This window comes from Oncorhynchus keta, chromosome 19 (assembly GCF_023373465.1).
Source record: "Oncorhynchus keta strain PuntledgeMale-10-30-2019 chromosome 19, Oket_V2, whole genome shotgun sequence".
Lineage (NCBI taxonomy): Eukaryota > Metazoa > Chordata > Actinopteri > Salmoniformes > Salmonidae > Oncorhynchus > Oncorhynchus keta.
In genome coordinates, this window is record NC_068439.1 from 26,232,001 (window position 1) to 26,250,016 (window position 18,016).

The following is an 18,016-nucleotide window of genomic DNA, read 5'->3' on the forward strand; positions in this document are numbered from 1 at the left end:
TTTAAATTCTCTATTTGGTCGGTCAGGGTGTGACTAGGGTGGGAAATCTATGTTTATATTTCTTTGTTGGCCGAGTATGGTTCCCAATTAGAGGCAGCTGTCTATCGTTGACTCTGATTGGGGATCATACTTAGGCAGCCCTTTTTTCCCACCTTCAGATGTGGGATCTTGTCTTTGGTTGTTGCATGTGTTTGCACTCCATAGCTTTATGTTCGTTGAGTTGTTTATTGTTTTTAGTGGAACATTTATAATTAAAAGGAAAATGTACGCCCACCACGCTGCACCTTGGTCTTCATTTAACGACGGATATTACAGAAGATCCCACCAAAAACGGACCAAGCAATGTGACCAGGATGAATTGACATGGGAGGAAATCCTGAATGGAGAAGGACCCTGGACGCGGGTTGGAGAGTACGCTGTTCAAGGGAGCAGAGGGTGGCAGCTAGAGAGGAACGGTGACTATACGAGGAATTAGAACAACAATGGAAGCCCGAGAGGCAGCTCCAAAATATTTTTTTTGGGGGGGCACACGGGGAAATTGGCGGAGGTAGGGTTTAGACCTGAGCAAAACTCTTGGTGCTTACCGTGGAGAGCGTGTGGCTGGTCAGGCACCGTGTTATGCGGTGATGCGCACGGTGTCTCCTGTGAGCATTCACAGGCCGTTGCGCTCTGTGCCAGCGCCCTGCATTTGCCAGGTGGAAGTGGGCATCCAGCCAGTACGGGTTGTGCCAGCTCCATGCTCGAGACCTCCAGTGCGCCTCCACGGCCCAGTGTATTTGGTGTCTGCTCCACGCACCAGGCTTCCAGTGCATCTCACCAGTCTGGTGAGACCTGTTCCGGTTCCACGTACCAGGCCTCCAGTATGTCTCCCCAGCCTGGTAAGACCTGTGGCAGCTCCACATACCAGGTTTCCAGTACGTCTCCTCAGTCCAGTGAGACCTATTCCGGCTCCACGTACGAAGCCTCTAGTGATAATCCATGGCACGAAGCCTCCAGTGATAATCCATGGCCCAAAGCCTCCAGTGATAATCCATGGCCCGGAGCCTCCAGTGATAATCCATGGCCCGGAGTTTGCAGTGAAAATCAGGGTCACGGAGCCTCCGCTTCCCGGTTCTGAACCTCCGGCGGCGATTCACGGTCCGGTTCCTCCAGCAACGATCCACGGTCCGGTTCCCCAGAAGCGGAGGGATCAGCGTAGGGAGCGGGAGCTACGTCCCGAACCGGAGCCGCCACCGAGGGTAGATGCCCACCTGGACCCTCCCCTATAGGTTCAGGTTTGCGGCCGGGAGTTGTGGAATCTTGTCTTTGGTTGTTGCATGTGTTTGCACTCCTAGCTTTACGTTCGTTGAGTTGTTTATCGTTTTTGGTGGAACATTTATAATTAAAAGGAAAATGTACGCCACGCTGCACCTTGGTCTTCATTTAACGACAGATATTACACGCAGTAAAAGTCTGTGTTAGAGACAAAGACAGGCTGTGACCACTCCACTAGTTAGTGATTACGTGCAGTTAAACAAACATGTTCTCAGTCGTGTCATCTATTACAAGTATTTTAGATGGCTCATTATTAATCAATCATTTACTGGAATTCAATAACTTCTTACTGGCACTGTTTCAACGTAGAGAGGAACATCAACATCTGCTGGGAATTGGATCTTTGAGAGGTTTAATTCCTTCTTTTGTAAAGAACAGCTACGACATCATAAATACCAGCTAAATTCCAAACATCACCATACTGAATCTTACCCATTGAATAGGCATAACACTCGGTGCTCGACTTGGGTAGGAGCTTACCGGAGTTCCTACATCTCACATTTTCTAATGCTTGAGCCCCTATTCCTCTTCTAGAATATTAGTTAAAAAGTATTGTGGAGCTCCTGCACCTAAATACAAACAGTAGCAGCAAGCAAAATGAGTACCGGCACCTATTTCAGTCCACGTCAAGCACTGATATCTTATCTTGATATGTTATCATCATTGCTGCCTGATATCAATCGTAAATCCACCAACTACATTTCATCTCCCTGAGACATGGAGATATCAAAATGACTAACAGTGTGACGGTATGTACACTAGCTAATCTATTATGATGATATTCTATTATATTCTCTACAACAGATTTTATTAAGTGCAAACAAATGTACGTTAGATTAGAATTAACAACAGCAGAGCGTTGCCTTTATTCAAAATGTTTATTGGTGAAAAATCCCAATACAATTTCCTGGAGTTATTGTTCCGTAGTCACAGTCACTGTGTTTCCGTCAGTGAACATGTCCAGGTAGCGCTCCAGTGTGAAGTCCTCTCTGTCGGCCAGTGGGTTGTGCTCCAGGCAATATAACGTCATCCTGGCTGTCTGCTGCCTCAGTCTCTGGGCCTCTCTCTTCATTGGCTCCCTCTCTACACTCAGCACTAAAGGCTGAAGCTCTGGCTCTGGGGAGGAGGCAGGCTCAGGGGAAATATAGTCAGACTCCAAAAATTGGCTAACCACATTGTCAGGCAAGGCAATGTATTGGTCTTCCAAATGGTTGCCTGTGTTGGTATAGTCACCTGGCTGCAGGGGTTCTGGAGTTATAGCTAAAGGGTTGCCAAAACGGCTGTAGGTATTGGTGTAGTCGGAATCACCTGGCTGCTGAGGTTCTGGAGAGGCAGGATGGTGGGCCTCAAAATGGCCAACTGTACTGGTGTAGCTGGCATCACTGGGGTTGCCATGGGTGACCCAGTCGCAGTGGGTAGATGGTGTGAGTAACTCTGGAGTCTCTCTATAGACTGGGCCGACGTCAGGTCGCAGAAGGAGGAAGGAGGGTACGGGTAAGGGCGGAAGCTGCGGATGGGGGAACATGTTCATGAGAGTGGCATATTCTGAAAGGGTCATGTTGCTCAAAACTTCCTCTGAGAGGTCTGGGTATCTTGGAACCCCTGAGAGCTCTTCCAACACTTCGGTGAGCAGGTCTTCCTCATCATTGCCCTCTGCTGGTAGGTAGAATAACCGCTCCAGTGCAGGCCCAACGGCATGTGTCTCCAGCAGAGATGAAAATATGTCAGATTGCTGAAAATCGCCATCGTCTCGGTTTAGTCGGTTAGCCTGGTTTTGGCTCCTACTTTTCACTGTTGCTTTTTTCACTTTGATGCTCTGTTTTTTTCCTTTACTCACTGCTCTCTTTCTCCTCATTTGATGCACATGTTGGTCAGACTCACTGTCAGTGTCTGTTAGTCCCTTAGTCCCTGTCTCATCCACCACCTCTACCCCGTCTTTCCTCAGCAGTGACATTATCCTCTTGTACTTCTCTGTAGTGCTGTGTTCTTGGCTGGTCCAATCAAATCTGCCATGTGGGTTCCTCTGTTTAGGTGCAGCATGCTTCTTCTTCTTCTTTCTCTTCCTCTTGAGTGGCTCAGGAGACTCTGAACTCTGGCTCAAGTCTAAAAAGTCCTGATGCTGGCTTGTCTCAGGTGTTTCAACAGGACCCATAGGAATAGTCTCCCTGTGTGTCTCTGAAGTGATCAAGGCCAGCTGGTGAGGTGGGGAACCTTGGTATACAGGAAGACCGTGCCAGGAGGCCGATGGTGCTGCGTGGTACATCTGGTATACCCCACCTGCACTGTAAGGGGCAGCATTGTTCACAAGTAATGTCACTGCTGATCCTGCATACACAAAATGCAAAAATAAACTACAATATGTGTAATATACAATACTATTCGCAGAAACATTCTTTTCATATCCGCTGTCAAAGCAAAGGACCCAACCTGACACACGCACCACAGGCTGGGAGCAGCATAGGGACAGCTGGCGGTAAGTGCTTTGCCCCAGGGCACAATAGTCCTGGGTATAGAACATATTACATTTAAGCCAGCTACTCTCTAGATGCAAATTCCTCCAAATTTCCCTGTTTGCCCAGTGATTCAAACCCTGGTTACTAGCCTGGTCCAGGATCTATTGGTACTCTTGCTCCATTGCTGTCAAGCCAAACAACCTTGAGGCTACAGCCATGTTACAGCTCATCTGTACAAGTAATTTACAATACAAGTTTGCATCAACATGTCATCAGTAATATCAACTTACCATGATCTAGCTGTAAGGCAAAAGAAAGATCCTCTTCCAAATTGGGCTGAAAGTGCATGGTTACCAACGTACCTTCAGCCACCGAGGGAAATTAAATGTACCAAATGCCGCCGAAACAGGCTATTTATGCAGACAGGTGTTTGACGTCACATATGGTGTTTATGATGTAAAAACTGTCCCCACTGGCTGTCAACTGTCCCCACGGTAACATTGTGTGAGTTCACTTCTGCTCAGGAGACAAGTTTTGCAAACATGCAGTCAGAATTCCAGTATTACTGCAAATCTATGGGTTCATGAGTGCATTGTGATGTCACACTGATTCATGTGCCAATTTGCACGTGAGTGTTCCATTTCTTACCAGTTCCTCTGAGGTTGGTTAAATAAAAAGGCATGAACAAAGACAGAAGAAAATACAAGAAAGACAAATGAGATGTCAAACTTTATTCACGCTTTCAGAAAGGGTAACCACGCAACTAAACTAGGTAGGACAAATCGTGATCACCCATTTTGAATGTATCATGATGAAAAGCAAATAATAAAAACATCAACTACATTAAAAAAAATTGCTTGTATTTACATTGTCAAATACCATGAATCAAAATAAATGTCAGCACCCCACAGCAGAAGTAGACATTAGGAAAGAACAACCTAAATCAGATAAACCACTTTTCTAGTTGATGTGTCAGTAGTACTGCAAGTCTTCACTCAATCTTACCATTCATTCAAAAGCTGATCCACTCTTCCATACAATATTAATTGATTAGGAACAAACGACTGTACACATGTTAAATGTTGTGCTCTACGATAACCCAGGAAACTGCTAATTAGATAACGGCAAACTACTAAGTATGATAATTCATAAAGAAATTCAAGGTATATTTCTATGACAGAGGGTCGTTTCTATTTGAGTTGTACATTTCAAAAAGGTTTTCCGCAATGTGGGTAGGAATCATATTACAAACGTGGTCATTAAATCTAGGTAGTTCTAAACTCTCCAACTGAGTTTGATATGCAGGGAAGTCATTTATCAAAATCCCTTGCAGGTTATCCGCTTCATGCGTGTAAAAACTAAGTTGGTCAAATTCAAGTCAGCAGTAGGTTGGTATCACAAAATATTATTCCAGTCCCTCGTAGGCACGAACTCAGAAGGAAGAGGTCAATTACTGATAATGAATCACTATCAATCAATCTTGTTATTGTAACAATTGGGAACAGACTGGTAGAAGGAACTTTTAACATCTTAATTTCTTTAAATGACTCCATTTTAGGGACATAAGCCTTTTAATTCAATCAATAGATCACACATTAACACAGTTGGATCACCCAACAGAGGGTAATATTAGTAAACAACTGGTCCAAATCAAGATTGTACAGAGAGCCCTCTAGAGGAGAGCCCGGTCATTACAAGATTATACATATGAGAAATGCCACATTCTGACATCACCCCAAACAGCACCCAATCCCCTATACCAGGGGTATTCAACTCTCTCTACGAGGTCCAGAGCCTGTTACTTTTCTGTTCTACCTGATAATTCAATTGCACACACCTGGTGTTCCAGGTCTAAAATCAGTCCCAGATTAGAAGGGAACCATGAACAAAGCGCAGTGGAACTGGCTTCGATGTCCGGAGTTTAGTTTGAGAAACCTATATAGCGCACTACCTTTGGCTAGAGGCCTAGTAGCGTGTTCTATAGTCATAGGTGTCATTTCAGACTTGGCTCACTGTGCCTCTGACTTTTCAGCAGAATTAAATAATACACTAGATTCACCTGTCATAATAATGCACATTATTAATGTGTTACGTGAGGTCCGGCTTTGAGAATAGTCGACTGGTCCCAGATCTGTTGGTTCAACTCCTTCGACTATCATAGAGATACAGATTTGAGACCAGCTTACTGAGAGAAGTCTGAGGTCATCCTCATCCATAGTTTGAGGATTATTAGTTCAGACATCTACAGCAGCTCAAGTGGTTTGGAGGAGTGTGGAGTGGCTTTGTAACATTTTCCATGAACACAATGAGAAGTTGAATGTTAAATGCATTAATAAAGTGCATAATGGTTTGGTACTGAAATAGTATGGTACTTAGTGTTTAGACATTAAAAACAAATATTTTTGTCAGTAGACACATCCCCCCCCCCACCGCACACCTGGCATATACTCCCAACACAATGGTGAGCGAACACAGAATTACATGACATCTACAGTGGGGTCTTCATCGGTAGAGGGGTGGTGGAGGGAGAAACACAGTGATCCATCTATGGCTGGGGTGGCCAACTCTCCTCCTGGAGAACTACTGGGTGCAAACACGTATCCCTGCTCGAACATACCACCTTCAATTGACCAGCTGTGTTAGAGAAGGGTTGGAGCACAAGCCTAAACAACCAGTAGTTCTGCAAGATCGCTGATGTCAGACTAGCTTCCAAGGAACTTTTCCAGGTCAGGTAGGGCAAGGGGGTATTGGGGCATTAGACACCTTGGGCTGCGCCCCCCTCAGAGTGGTGGTGTTACCTCCACAGTCTACATACTGGTACATCTCCTGCGTGACCTGCTCCATGTGGCCAAAGTACATCGTCGTCACCGTCACTCTGAAAACAACAAGAGGATTTCATTTAATGCAAATGGCTTTTTTTGTACCCTTTAGGACAATAACAAGCAGGGATGTGATCACATCCAGTTAATATAGAAAAATACAAAAGAGGATATTGGTTGGATATGGGATTAGGTCCATTTCCATTCTGTATGAATAGAGGACGGTATCAGAAAAGTTCCTTATTAATAAAGGGAGGTCATTAACCACACAGAACAAGGTTGACTAACTGTTCGGAGTACATTACTACGTATGACATGGGAGCCAGTCTTCGTGGTCCTGTGAGAATGATAAAAGGGAGGTACTTACTGCATCATGACAACGATGTTGTGCACCTTTATGGTCTGCAGGCTGCAGTAGTCACTAGGACACAGAAGAACAGACACATCAGTCAGATGAGCAAAAAGTTACATTTGTCCACCAGCCGGCTTTTACTCTGTCGAACCGTCTGGTTTCATTGGGTTTCAGAAATGGACTTGAATGGAGACTATGGCAAGAGCGGGAAAAGGTCCCGCTGGATTTTCATTGGCTGATGTCTCAGTCCATCACCATCTAGCGTAACCCTTGAACCTCCCCTCCATGTTGTGGATTTTAAAGCAGGAGCAGCACAAGTGATAGGCTAAACAATGAACGAAGGGAGTAGGGAAATCAGAAAGTATGCATCTAAGAATTTGTTTTCACATATACAGTTTATATGTCCAAATTAATTTAATCCAGCAATGGCAGGCTGTCCCTCTCCCGCCTCAACTACAACATGCCCCTTTCAAGTCTGACTTTGTTCCACACTGTTTTCAGGCTCTATATGAGCCTGGGGACAAGGTTAAGCAAAAACTAAAAGCAGGCTGCAATCTGTCCTCACATAGGATTTATTGAAAAAAAGTCTCGACCATGAGGTCTTTATCAGGTTCCGTGTTCTCAAAAAGCTATGTGCTGTGCTGGGGTGTGCTGTGCTGGGGTGTGCTGTACTTACTACATGTAGCTCATATCATCTGCTAGAATGGTGGGAACCATGTAGTCAACCTGGGAACAACACACAGGGTTATGATCAAAAAGGTGACTAGGAGGAAGTATTTGAAGTGCCAAAATACATAATGTGACAAGTTGAGCAATTTAGGACCAGGAATAGGGGTCTGAGTCCACTAAAAACAGCTATGGCTTGTTGGCTCTTGAATTTAGTGAAACAGGACTTTCTGTTGCATGTCCAATAATGATGAGAGTTGTTACCACAACTTTTACATTGTTGCTAGTGCGCCGTTAACGCCCTGTTGCTATGCTATTACAGAGTTGTTACCACAACTTTTACATTGTTGCTAGTGCAAGTGCACTGTTAACGCCCTGTTGCCATGCTATTACAGAGTTGTTACCACAACTTTTACATTGTTGCTAGTGCACTGTTAACGCCCTGTTGCCATGCTATTACAGAGTTGTTACCACAACTTTTACATTGTTGCTAGTGCACTGTTAACGCCCTGTTGCCATGCTATTACAGAGTTTTTACCACAACTTTTACATTGTTGCTAGTGCGCCGTTAACGCCCTGTTGCCATGCTATTACAGAGTTGTTACCACAACTTTTACATTGTTGCTAGTGCAAGTGCACTGTTAACGCCCTGTTGCCATGCTATTACAGAGTTGTTACCACAACTTTTACATTGTTGCTAGTGCACTGTTAACGCCCTGTTGCCATGCTATTACAGAATTGTTACCACAACTTTTACATTGTTGCTAGTGCACTGTTAACGCCCTGTTGCCATGCTATTACAGAGTTGTTACCACAACTTTTACATTGTTGCTAGTGCACTGTTAACGCCCTGTTGCCATGCTATTACAGAGTTTTTACCACAACTTTTACATTGTTGCTAGTGCGCCAATAACGCCCTGTTGCCATGCTATTACAGAGTTTTTACCACAACTTTTACATTGTTGCTAGTGCGCCGATAACGCCCTGTTGCCATGCTATTACAGAGTTGTTACCACAACTTTTACATTGTTGCTAGTGCACTGTTAACGCCCTGTTGCCATGCTATTACAGAGTTGTTACCACAACTTTTACATTGTTGCTAGTGCAAGTGCACTGTTAACGCCCTGTTGCCATGCTATTACAGAGTTGTTACCACAACTTTTACATTGTTGCTAGTGCACTGTTAACGCCCTGTTGCCATGCTATTACAGAATTGTTACCACAACTTTTACATTGTTGCTAGTGCACTGTTAACGCCCTGTTGCCATGCTATTACAGAGTTGTTACCACAACTTTTACATTGTTGCTAGTGCACTGTTAACGCCCTGTTGCCATGCTATTACAGAGTTTTTACCACAACTTTTACATTGTTGCTAGTGCGCCAATAACGCCCTGTTGCCATGCTATTACAGAGTTTTTACCACAACTTTTACATTGTTGCTAGTGCGCCGATAACGCCCTGTTGCCATGCTATTACAGAGTTGTTACCACAACTTTTACATTGTTGCTAGTGCACTGTTAACGCCCTGTTGCCATGCTATTACAGAGTTGTTACCACAACTTTTACATTGTTGCTAGTGCGCTGTTAACGCCCTGTTGCCATGCTATTACAGAGTTGTTACCACAACTTTTACATTGTTGCTAGTGCACTGTTTACGCCCTGTTGCCATGCTATTACAGAGTTGTTACCACAACTTTTACATTGTTGCTAGTGCACTGTTAACGCCCTGTTGCCATGCTATTACAGAGTTGTTACCACAACTTTTACATTGTTGCTAGTGCACTGTTAACGCCCTGTTGCCATGCTATTACAGAGTTTTTACCACAACTTTTACATTGTTGCTAGTGCAAGTGCACTGTTAACGCCCTGTTGCCATGCTATTACAGAGTTGTTACCACAACTTTTACATTGTTGCTAGTGCACTGTTAACGCCCTGTTGCCATGCTATTACAGAGTTGTTACCACAACTTTTACATTGTTGCTAGTGCACTGATAACGCCCTGTTGCCATGCTATTACAGAATTGTTACCACAACTTTTACATTGTTGCTAGTGCACTGTTAACGCCCTGTTGCCATGCTATTACAGAGTTGTTACCACAACTTTTACATTGTTGCTAGTGCACTGTTAACGCCCTGTTGCCATGCTATTACAGAGTTTTTACCACAACTTTTACATTGTTGCTAGTGCGCCAATAACGCCCTGTTGCCATGCTATTACAGAGTTTTTACCACAACTTTTACATTGTTGCTAGTGCGCCGATAACGCCCTGTTGTCATGCTATTACAGAGTTGTGTACCTGCTCCATGCCCAGAGGACTGATAGCAGTGATGTTATTGATGCGGGACTTCCCAATCACTGTCTTGGAGAACTGGACCTGGGCTGTGACGTTGGACACCTCTACACTGTAGTAGTTGTTATTGGTGATGTTCAGAGTGTTCTGGAAGGAAGAAGAAAGAATACCTTATAATTTTACCCTCAGAGCAACACACACACTGAGCAGTTTGAAGCCAGAGTTAGCCAGCGGCAAACCAGGAACAGTTTAGGAGTTAATACAAAATGACAGGGGATGGCAGAATACCTAGAGTCCTGCAACATTTGTGACCAAACTCATTTGCCCAAACATGGCCAACTTTAGGATAGTACAGGTTGATAAGGAAAAGCAGTCTCCTCCTGTGACTGTCCACAACATGACCCAAATCATCATGTGGTTAGACCAGAGGAGAGGCTCACCGTCACGTTGAGATAGACAATCCTCTTGTCCTCGTCATAGCTGACGAAGATCGACTTGACGCCCACGTAGGAGACGTCTATGGTACGAGGGAACAGGAAGAAGACAGCCAGGCTGGACAGCAGCAGACACACAGCCACCGAGGACATCACATACAGCTTTCTGTGGAGAGGCAGGAGAACAAAAGGCAGGGTCAGAAGTTAAATAGCAGTTTGACAATGGCAGGGTACGACAAACATTATAACAAGAAAGGAACAGCTACGTTTAGCCTAGAGATACCAACCCAACCACGACATTCCACTTACGTTCTCCTGGGCCTGAGTCTCTGGTCACTGTATGGGATCAATGCTACGAGCTGGTTCTCTTGGCCTGCATAATGCAAGGAAACATTTACAACACTTAGGCTAATCATCGGACACAACTACAGCACAACACAACAGCAACACTAGGGATGTAACAATTCACTGATAAACCATTGAACCAGGGACCGATGCCTAAGATACGAGTGCATCGGGTTCGCAGGACCCTAAACTGATCCAAATGTGGCGTGAATCAGTCAGAAAATCTTTTAAAATGTTATGAGTAAAAAACAGTGAACCGGCAATTCATAACATATTATTTCCCTATACGAAACTACCTAAATCTTTTGTGCCTGAATTGATGCGGCCTCTCCTTCAGTAGCTATTTAAATAAGCATGTCAGTCATTGACCTCCAAGTCAGATAACTGTACAGAGCTCAGCTGCTCGCACCAACGAGAGCCTCTAATATCTGTGCAGCACCTTCAGCATTCAAAATATTGTAAAATGGCTTTGGCAATGTAAAATCATAGGCTTTATTAGTTGGGTGACATTTTCAATTGCCAGGTTCACCATACAATTGTTTTGCTTTTAACAGTCAGCGCATTTGGTCATTTTTACATGAAGTTGTAATTTCATAACAAGGACACCAAGCATTTTTGTGAGCTGTACTGTAGGCCTATAGTAAGAGCGGGAGAAGAGCAGCTCTCCTCTGTAAAGTTCTAATGAAATCTGAAGCTGTGCTATATTCATTCATAGCAAGAACCTGACTGATTAATATCGGTGAAATGATTTTTGGCAAATAAGGCTATTTTACCAATTGTTCGAAACCGGCCTATAATTCCACCGATATTCGATAAATAAATTAAAAGCTGTTTACTTGATAATTAATGTTGGGAGGCTTAAAGAAGAGGTAATTACAGGACAGCAGTAAAACACACAGCAAAACCTCAGAGCTAGCCTGGTACCAAATATACATGTGCTTCAGGGAGGAGAACAGAGCTGTGAAGTAGCACAGTCAAGTTATTTGTCATGCAGACATGAAGGCGTGACTTCACAGCTGCAGTGTTTTTCCTATAAAACCCAGGGGTTATTAATAATTGTGCATGTTTGTGTTCATGTTGTGCCAGAATCTGTGTGTGGGTTTTGGTCTGTGTTTCATCATGTGGTGTTCCTAGGTGTTGGTCGATTTTTCTCCTATGCTATTGGCACCTGTGTCGCCTAGGGAGGGAAAATAAAATCTCAAATAGTTTATTATCCATAAGATTGGTTTCATTAAATTGTGAAATAATTTATGACTGTTGTGAATATAGGTATATAATGATTCTTGGCATTATGACAGTCAAAGGGAGAGGGAGTACAAGTTCCAACAGCCTTACTGCCCTGACAGTTTCTCCCTAGGCTACAAAACCCCACGCGGTACCCATATTTGTGTCACACAAAACAGAAAAGTATTTGAACTTTGGAACAAGATATTCATACACTTGTTTGAGGATATTACAGCATGTCACATCACACCCACCAGTGGAGACAGCCTGTTCGAGCAGTTGGTTTGAACCACCAAATGATAGACTATAAACTTAGGGCTCGATCGATATGTAGTTTCACCGATATCATCGGTTGATATTGGCCTTTTACTGAAAGATAGATATATCGGCCCGAAAATTGCACCGAAATACTTGCAGCCCATCTAATGATCTCATTATTGTCACAATGTCACAAATTAACATTTGGAGCACAATGGCAATTTATGAGAACTTAGTGTGGGAAAATTTCACTTTTTCCTCACTGTAAAAACAGTAGGCTATAAATCGGCAGATATGTATTGATATCGGGACGTTTTGTCCTACCAAAAAATTGTAGCTAGTCATAGCTAAGTTCTACACATAAATATAAACATATTACTTTCTCAACACATTTTTGATCTGATAAAATGACAAGTTAATCAGTCGATGGGGATTTCAGATACAAAGTGGAGGACAAAAGGCCTAAATGCTCAGTCTGCCCTATGGCTCAGCTCAACTGCCTGCACACCATATAACTCAATCGCTGACACACACACACACACACACACCTCAGAGAAGTAATCTCAGACAGATCCAGCTCAAGGAGGTCCAACTTGATCAGGATCAGATTTTAATTTGACTGAATTGATTCGTTCCACGTATCAAACCGAATCGTTTCAGACTAAAAGTGTCGTTCCTGTATTGTGACAGAGCTAATGTATTTATCTAGATACTTATTGAGTCGTGCTTGAAAGAAGAGATTCACATCCCTAGGCAATACTGTACAACATTATCCCTCAGAGGGGAAATTCACCAGGCTCCGGGAATAAAAAAAATCATGAACCACAAACAACACAGCTTGATTACAGTGAGTTTACAGGCCAAATTCAGTCATTGGTTCCCTCAAGCTCACAGTGCGATTCAGTCACACTATCCATTATCCACAAGAGAGCACCTTTGTGGTTTTATCACACACATCATCAACTGCAGTCTGACTGTGACACTGAACAGAACAAAACTCTTACCCAGTCATATTCATTCAAATGGTATAGCATCTTAAATCCTGTTTACCTCCAGGTATCCGGTCTGTACCCTGACAGCTGGGACATGTGATGCTGTCCCTGCCAGTGAACTCTACATAGGTGTGTGTTACTCACCTCTAGGTATCCTCCCAGTGCCCTGGCAGCTGGGACATGTGACGCTGTCGCGGCCTGTGAACTCTACGTAGGGGAACTGGGACACATCCTCTCTCTTCCCATCATCCTCCTGGGTGGTGGTCAGGCTGTCCTGGGAGTCTTCATGGCATGTCTGCTTGGGCAGGAGGGAGAGGGCTTTCCCCATGGTGACAGCTGGAGGGTCAGAGGTTACTGGTTGGCGTTTGTCTGTCATGTTTGAGAAAAACACACACAGCAAAAAAAATAAAAGTCCTCTCACTGTCAACAGTGGTATTTTCAGAAAAGTTAACATGTAAATATTTGTATGAACATAACAAAATTCAACAACTGAGACAAACTGAACAAGTTCCACAGACATGTGACCAACAGAAATGGAATAATGTGTCCCTGAACAAAGGGGGAGTAAAAAGTAACAGTCAGTATCTGGTGTGGCCACCAGTTGCATTAAGTACTGCAGTGCATCTCCTCCTCATGGACTGCACCAGATTTGCCAGTTTTTGCTGTGAGATGTTACCCCACTCTTCTACCAAAGCACCTGTAAGTTCCCAGACATTTCTGGGGGGGGGGGGCTACAGGAAGGATACCACAAGGGAGGATGCCGTCTTCCCTGTAACGCACAGTGTTGAGATGGCCTGCAATGACAACAAGCTCAGTCCGATGATGCTGTGACACACCGCCACAGACGATGACGGACACTCCACCTCGATCCAGCTCCAGTGTACAGGCCTCGGTGTAATGCTCATTCCTTCGATGATAAACATTAATTTGACAATTCACTCGTTAGTGAAGAGCACTTCTTGCCAGTCCTGTCTGATCCAGCGACGGTTGGTTTGTGCCGGTGATGTCTGGTGAGGACATGCCTTAACAGACCTACAAGCCCTCAGTCCAGCCTCTCTCAACCTATTCCGGACAGTCTGAGCACTGATGGAGGGATTGTGCGTTCCTGGTGTAACTCAGGCAGTTGTTGCCATCCTGTACCTGTCCCACAGGTGTGATGTTTGGATGTACCGATCCTGTGCAGGTGTTGTTATACATGGTCTGCCACTGCGAGGAAGCTCAGCTGTCCGTCTTGTCTCAGGCGTTTCACAGTACAGCCGTTGCAATTTATTGCCCTGGCCACATCTGCAGTCCTCATGCCTCCTTGCAGCATGCCTAAGGCACATTCAGACAGATGAGCAGGGACCCTGGGTATCTTTTGGTGTTTTTCCAGAGTCAGTAGAAAGGCCTCTTTAGTGTCCTAATTTTTCATAACTGTGACTTGAATTGCCTACCTTCTGTAAGCCATTAGTGTCTTAACGACCGTCCCACAGGTGCATGTTCATTAATTGTTTATGGTTCATTGAACAAGCATGGGAAACCGTGTTTAAACCCTTTACAATTAAGATCTGTGAAGTTATTGGATTTTTACTAATTATCTTTGAAACAGGGTCCTGAAAATGGGACGTTTCTTTTTTTGCTGCGTTTATATACACACATACAGTTGAAGTCGGAAGTTTACATACACCTTAGCCAAATACATTTAAACTCAGTTTCACAATTCCTGACATTTAATCATAGTAAAAAATCCCTGTTTAGGTCAGTTAGGTCACCACACATTCCGTTTTAGGTCACCACTTTATTTTAAGAATGTGAAATGCCAGAATAATAGTAGAGCGCGATTTATTTGATATATTTCTTTCATCAAATTCCTACTGGGTCAGAAGTTTACATACTAATTGAGTGTATTTGGTAGCATTGCCTTTAAAAATTGTTTAACTTGGGTCAAACGTTTTGGATAGCCTTCCACAAGCTTCCCACAATAAGTTGGGTGAATTTTGGCCCATTCCACCTGACAGAGCTGGTGTAACTCAGTCAGGCACATGCTTTTTCAGTTCTGCCCACAAATGTTCTATAGGATTGAGGTCAGTGCTTTGTTATGGTAACTCCAATACCTTGACTTTATTGTCCTTAAGCCATTTTGCCACAACTTTGCTTGGGGGTCATTGTCCATTTGGAAGACCCATTTGCAACCAAGCTTTAACTTTCTGGCTGATGTCTTGAGGTGTTGCTTCAATATATCCACATCATTTTCCTACCTGATGCCATCCATTTTGTGATGTGCCGCCTGCAGTCCCTCCTGCAGCAAAGCACCCCTGTGCTTCACAGTTGGGATGGTATTCTTCAGCTTGCAAGACTCCCCCTTTTCCCTCCAACCATAACGATGGTCATTATGGCCAAACAGTTCTATTTTTGTTGCATCAGACCAGGGGACTATAGTTTGTACAGATGAACATGGTACCTTCAGGCATTTGGAAATTGCTCCCAAGGATGAACCAGACTTGTGAAGGTGTGCAATTTTTTTCTGATGTCTTGGCTGATTTCTTTTGATTTTCCCATGGTGTCAAGCAAAAGGCACTGAATTTGAAGGTAGGCCTTGAAATACATCCACAGGTACACCCCCAATTGACTCAAATTATCTCAATTAGCCTCTCAGAAGCTTCTAAAGCCATGACATCATTTTCTGGAATTTACCAAGCTATTTAAAGGCACAGTCTGTTTCAAGGCACAACTTAGTGTATGTAAACATCTGACCCACTGGAATTGTGATAGAGTGAATTATAAGTGAAATAGTCTGTCTGTAAACAATTGTTGGAAAAATGATTGTGCCATGCACAATGTAGATGTCCTAACCGACTTGCCAAAACTATAGTTTAACAAGAAATGTGTGGAGTGGTTGAAAAACGAGTTTTAATGACTCCAACATAAGTGTATGTAAACTTCCAACTTCTACTGTACATACACATACCGAAATGCCACGATAATAAAAGCATTTTAAATCATATACTTTACCTTTGTTTTCTTCAAGAGTACTTTGTTGGGAAAGGTAAGTCCCAAAATAAATGTTTTCAAACGTGTTCGTTAACTAAGTGACGGCCTTCATCCCTATATGTTGTCTTACTGGATGCGTATTAGAACAGGGCTAGATAAAAGAAAGCCTTTACTGTACAGCCAGCAGTAGCTCTCCAGGAGGGTTAGCCAACCAAAGCTGTGCTCGTAGCTAACTGCTACACATCAATCGGCATTTGACAAACTGAGACAGAAATAGAAGTTAGTTAGCTATCTAGACATTGATTTGGTAACATTGGCAGGCTGGCTTCTTCAAATCAACAAGAAATCGCCAAATAACAAGGTCTATAGCTAGCTACAGGTTCTATAGCTAGATAAGCTAGCTAACATGATTTGGTTAACAAACGGGCAAGTTAATCTTTGTTTAATTCACTGGTCCACTCATCGTGCCAATTATGCTAACTAGCTAGTTATATGGCATTGCCATTAATTAAAATTACTCATCAGTTAGCAAGAATGTCAGTTGACTTTCGACTGGTTTGTAAACTAAGTTAGCTAGTAAATCAACTATCATAACAAACTGGCTAACTAGCTAGCAAAAAAAGGAAGCAAAAGGATAACGTTATGAGGCTAGCCAACGATAGCAGCTGTTAGCGGGTGGGTATAATGTGTGGAACGTTCCAACAGGAATCTGTTCCAAAAACTTGGTAAAGTACAAGGTTGCCAGCAAAAAACGCATAACGTTATATAAAGTAGCATGCTCAATTCGCCTAACTAACTAGCTGCCGAATAGGCATCAACGTAGCCCATTTTTAATGTTTGTCCATAGGCTACCAAAGTAATGACAGACATTTTTTCGGAATAAACGTGGCGAGTGAAAAACGTAATGAAATAGCCCACTTCCTACCCGGTATCTTATTCTGCCGCTATACAACCTTGTTATTTAATTTTTGGAACAGATTCCTGTTGGAACGTCCAACCCGCTGCTAGCTAGCATCAGCAAAGCAGGTCAGTCTTGTTTGCTTTATGCGCTGGAATAAAATATATTCAACAGCATACTAACTATTTATTCTACGGTGAAGTGAAATTATTATTGTCCGTCTTACCAGAAAACGAGTTGTTTTTCCTAGCAATCCTTTCAGGTCATGCAGTTATTGTTGTCAACCAACCTGACATGCGCAGTACGTTTCAGATGAGGACGTCTTTGTCAGCTGATGAGTCGTCAGAAAATAAATAAAAGTTTTAGTCACCTCGGACAACGGGATATAGTTAGAAGGGATCCCGTTTTTGTCAAGTTAATGCGTTGTAGCTAACCCTAACCAGCAACGTTAATTATCATAACCTGCTACGAAAAGTCAAAGCTGACGTTATTTGACAAAAGCTGGATCCCTTCTTGCCATGATCCGGTCAACGCCTACAACAAACAATACAAATCCATAACTTCGCGTTGCAAAGTCGTTTTTTTTTTAAACCGCGACTAATTTGACATGTCGATTGGTCCTCGCACTAAAATTTAAAAATATATAAAGTAGAAGAAAGTACTTCTACATGTCCTTGTTACGTTTTGAGCTAATAATGTTAAAAAGCAGTACTATGCTATTTCAGGCATTCCTATGACTAATACATGGCCTCAAATCAGCTAATTATTTTCAATTGTCGCTACAATTGTAGACCTACTGATTTTAAATGTTCATAACCAGGCAAAACGTCAGTATAGAGGCAAAGTGGAATCGCAATTCATAGGCTCAGACACCAGACATATATGGAAGGGTCTACAGACCACGGACGACAAAGGGAATACCAGCCACCTCTCGGACACTGACGTCTTGCTTGTTAACCCTTGCAAGGCTGCTGGCCCTGACGGCTGGATGGAGTGTT

At 43.2% G+C, this 18,016-nt stretch overlaps 1 protein-coding gene across 4 annotated transcripts; it reads right to left on the minus strand.

Moving 5' to 3' along the window:
* Window positions 1-4,483: 4,483 nt before the first annotated feature.
* Window positions 4,484-17,391, minus strand: LOC118398018 (transmembrane protein 106B-like). Of its 4 annotated transcripts, none has more exons than XM_035792957.2 (8): window positions 17,245-17,391; window positions 13,295-13,519; window positions 10,641-10,704; window positions 10,338-10,497; window positions 9,904-10,044; window positions 7,615-7,664; window positions 6,954-7,007; window positions 4,484-6,642 (listed from the first exon to the last, which is right to left on the minus strand). In XM_035792957.2, the coding sequence occupies exons 2-8, from the start codon at window positions 13,476-13,478 to the stop codon at window positions 6,495-6,497; spliced, it is 801 nt and encodes a 266-aa protein (XP_035648850.1). In that variant the 5' UTR covers window positions 13,479-13,519; window positions 17,245-17,391; the 3' UTR covers window positions 4,484-6,494. The 4 variants fall into 4 exon arrangements, with proteins under 4 accessions (XP_035648850.1, XP_035648852.1, XP_035648853.1 ...); XM_035792959.2 differs by having other exon boundaries at window positions 13,295-13,486; window positions 17,245-17,375; XM_035792960.2 differs by lacking the exon at window positions 17,245-17,391 and adding an exon at window positions 16,142-17,230 and having other exon boundaries at window positions 13,295-13,486.
* Window positions 17,392-18,016: the final 625 nt, after the last annotated feature.

Excerpts from the sequence above, each read along its gene's own strand:
- LOC118398018 (XM_035792957.2), bottom strand. The coding sequence starts at position 13,478 with ATGGGGAAAGCCCTCTCCCTCCTGCCCAAGCAGACATGCCATGAAGAC. Across the intron at positions 10,498-10,640 it reads AGACTCAGGCCCAGGAGAAC|AAAGCTGTATGTGATGTCCT; the intron begins GTAAGTGGAATG and ends GCCTCTCCACAG. Across the intron at positions 7,665-9,903 it reads GTCCTCTGGGCATGGAGCAG|GTTGACTACATGGTTCCCAC; the intron begins GTACACAACTCT and ends TGTTGTTCCCAG.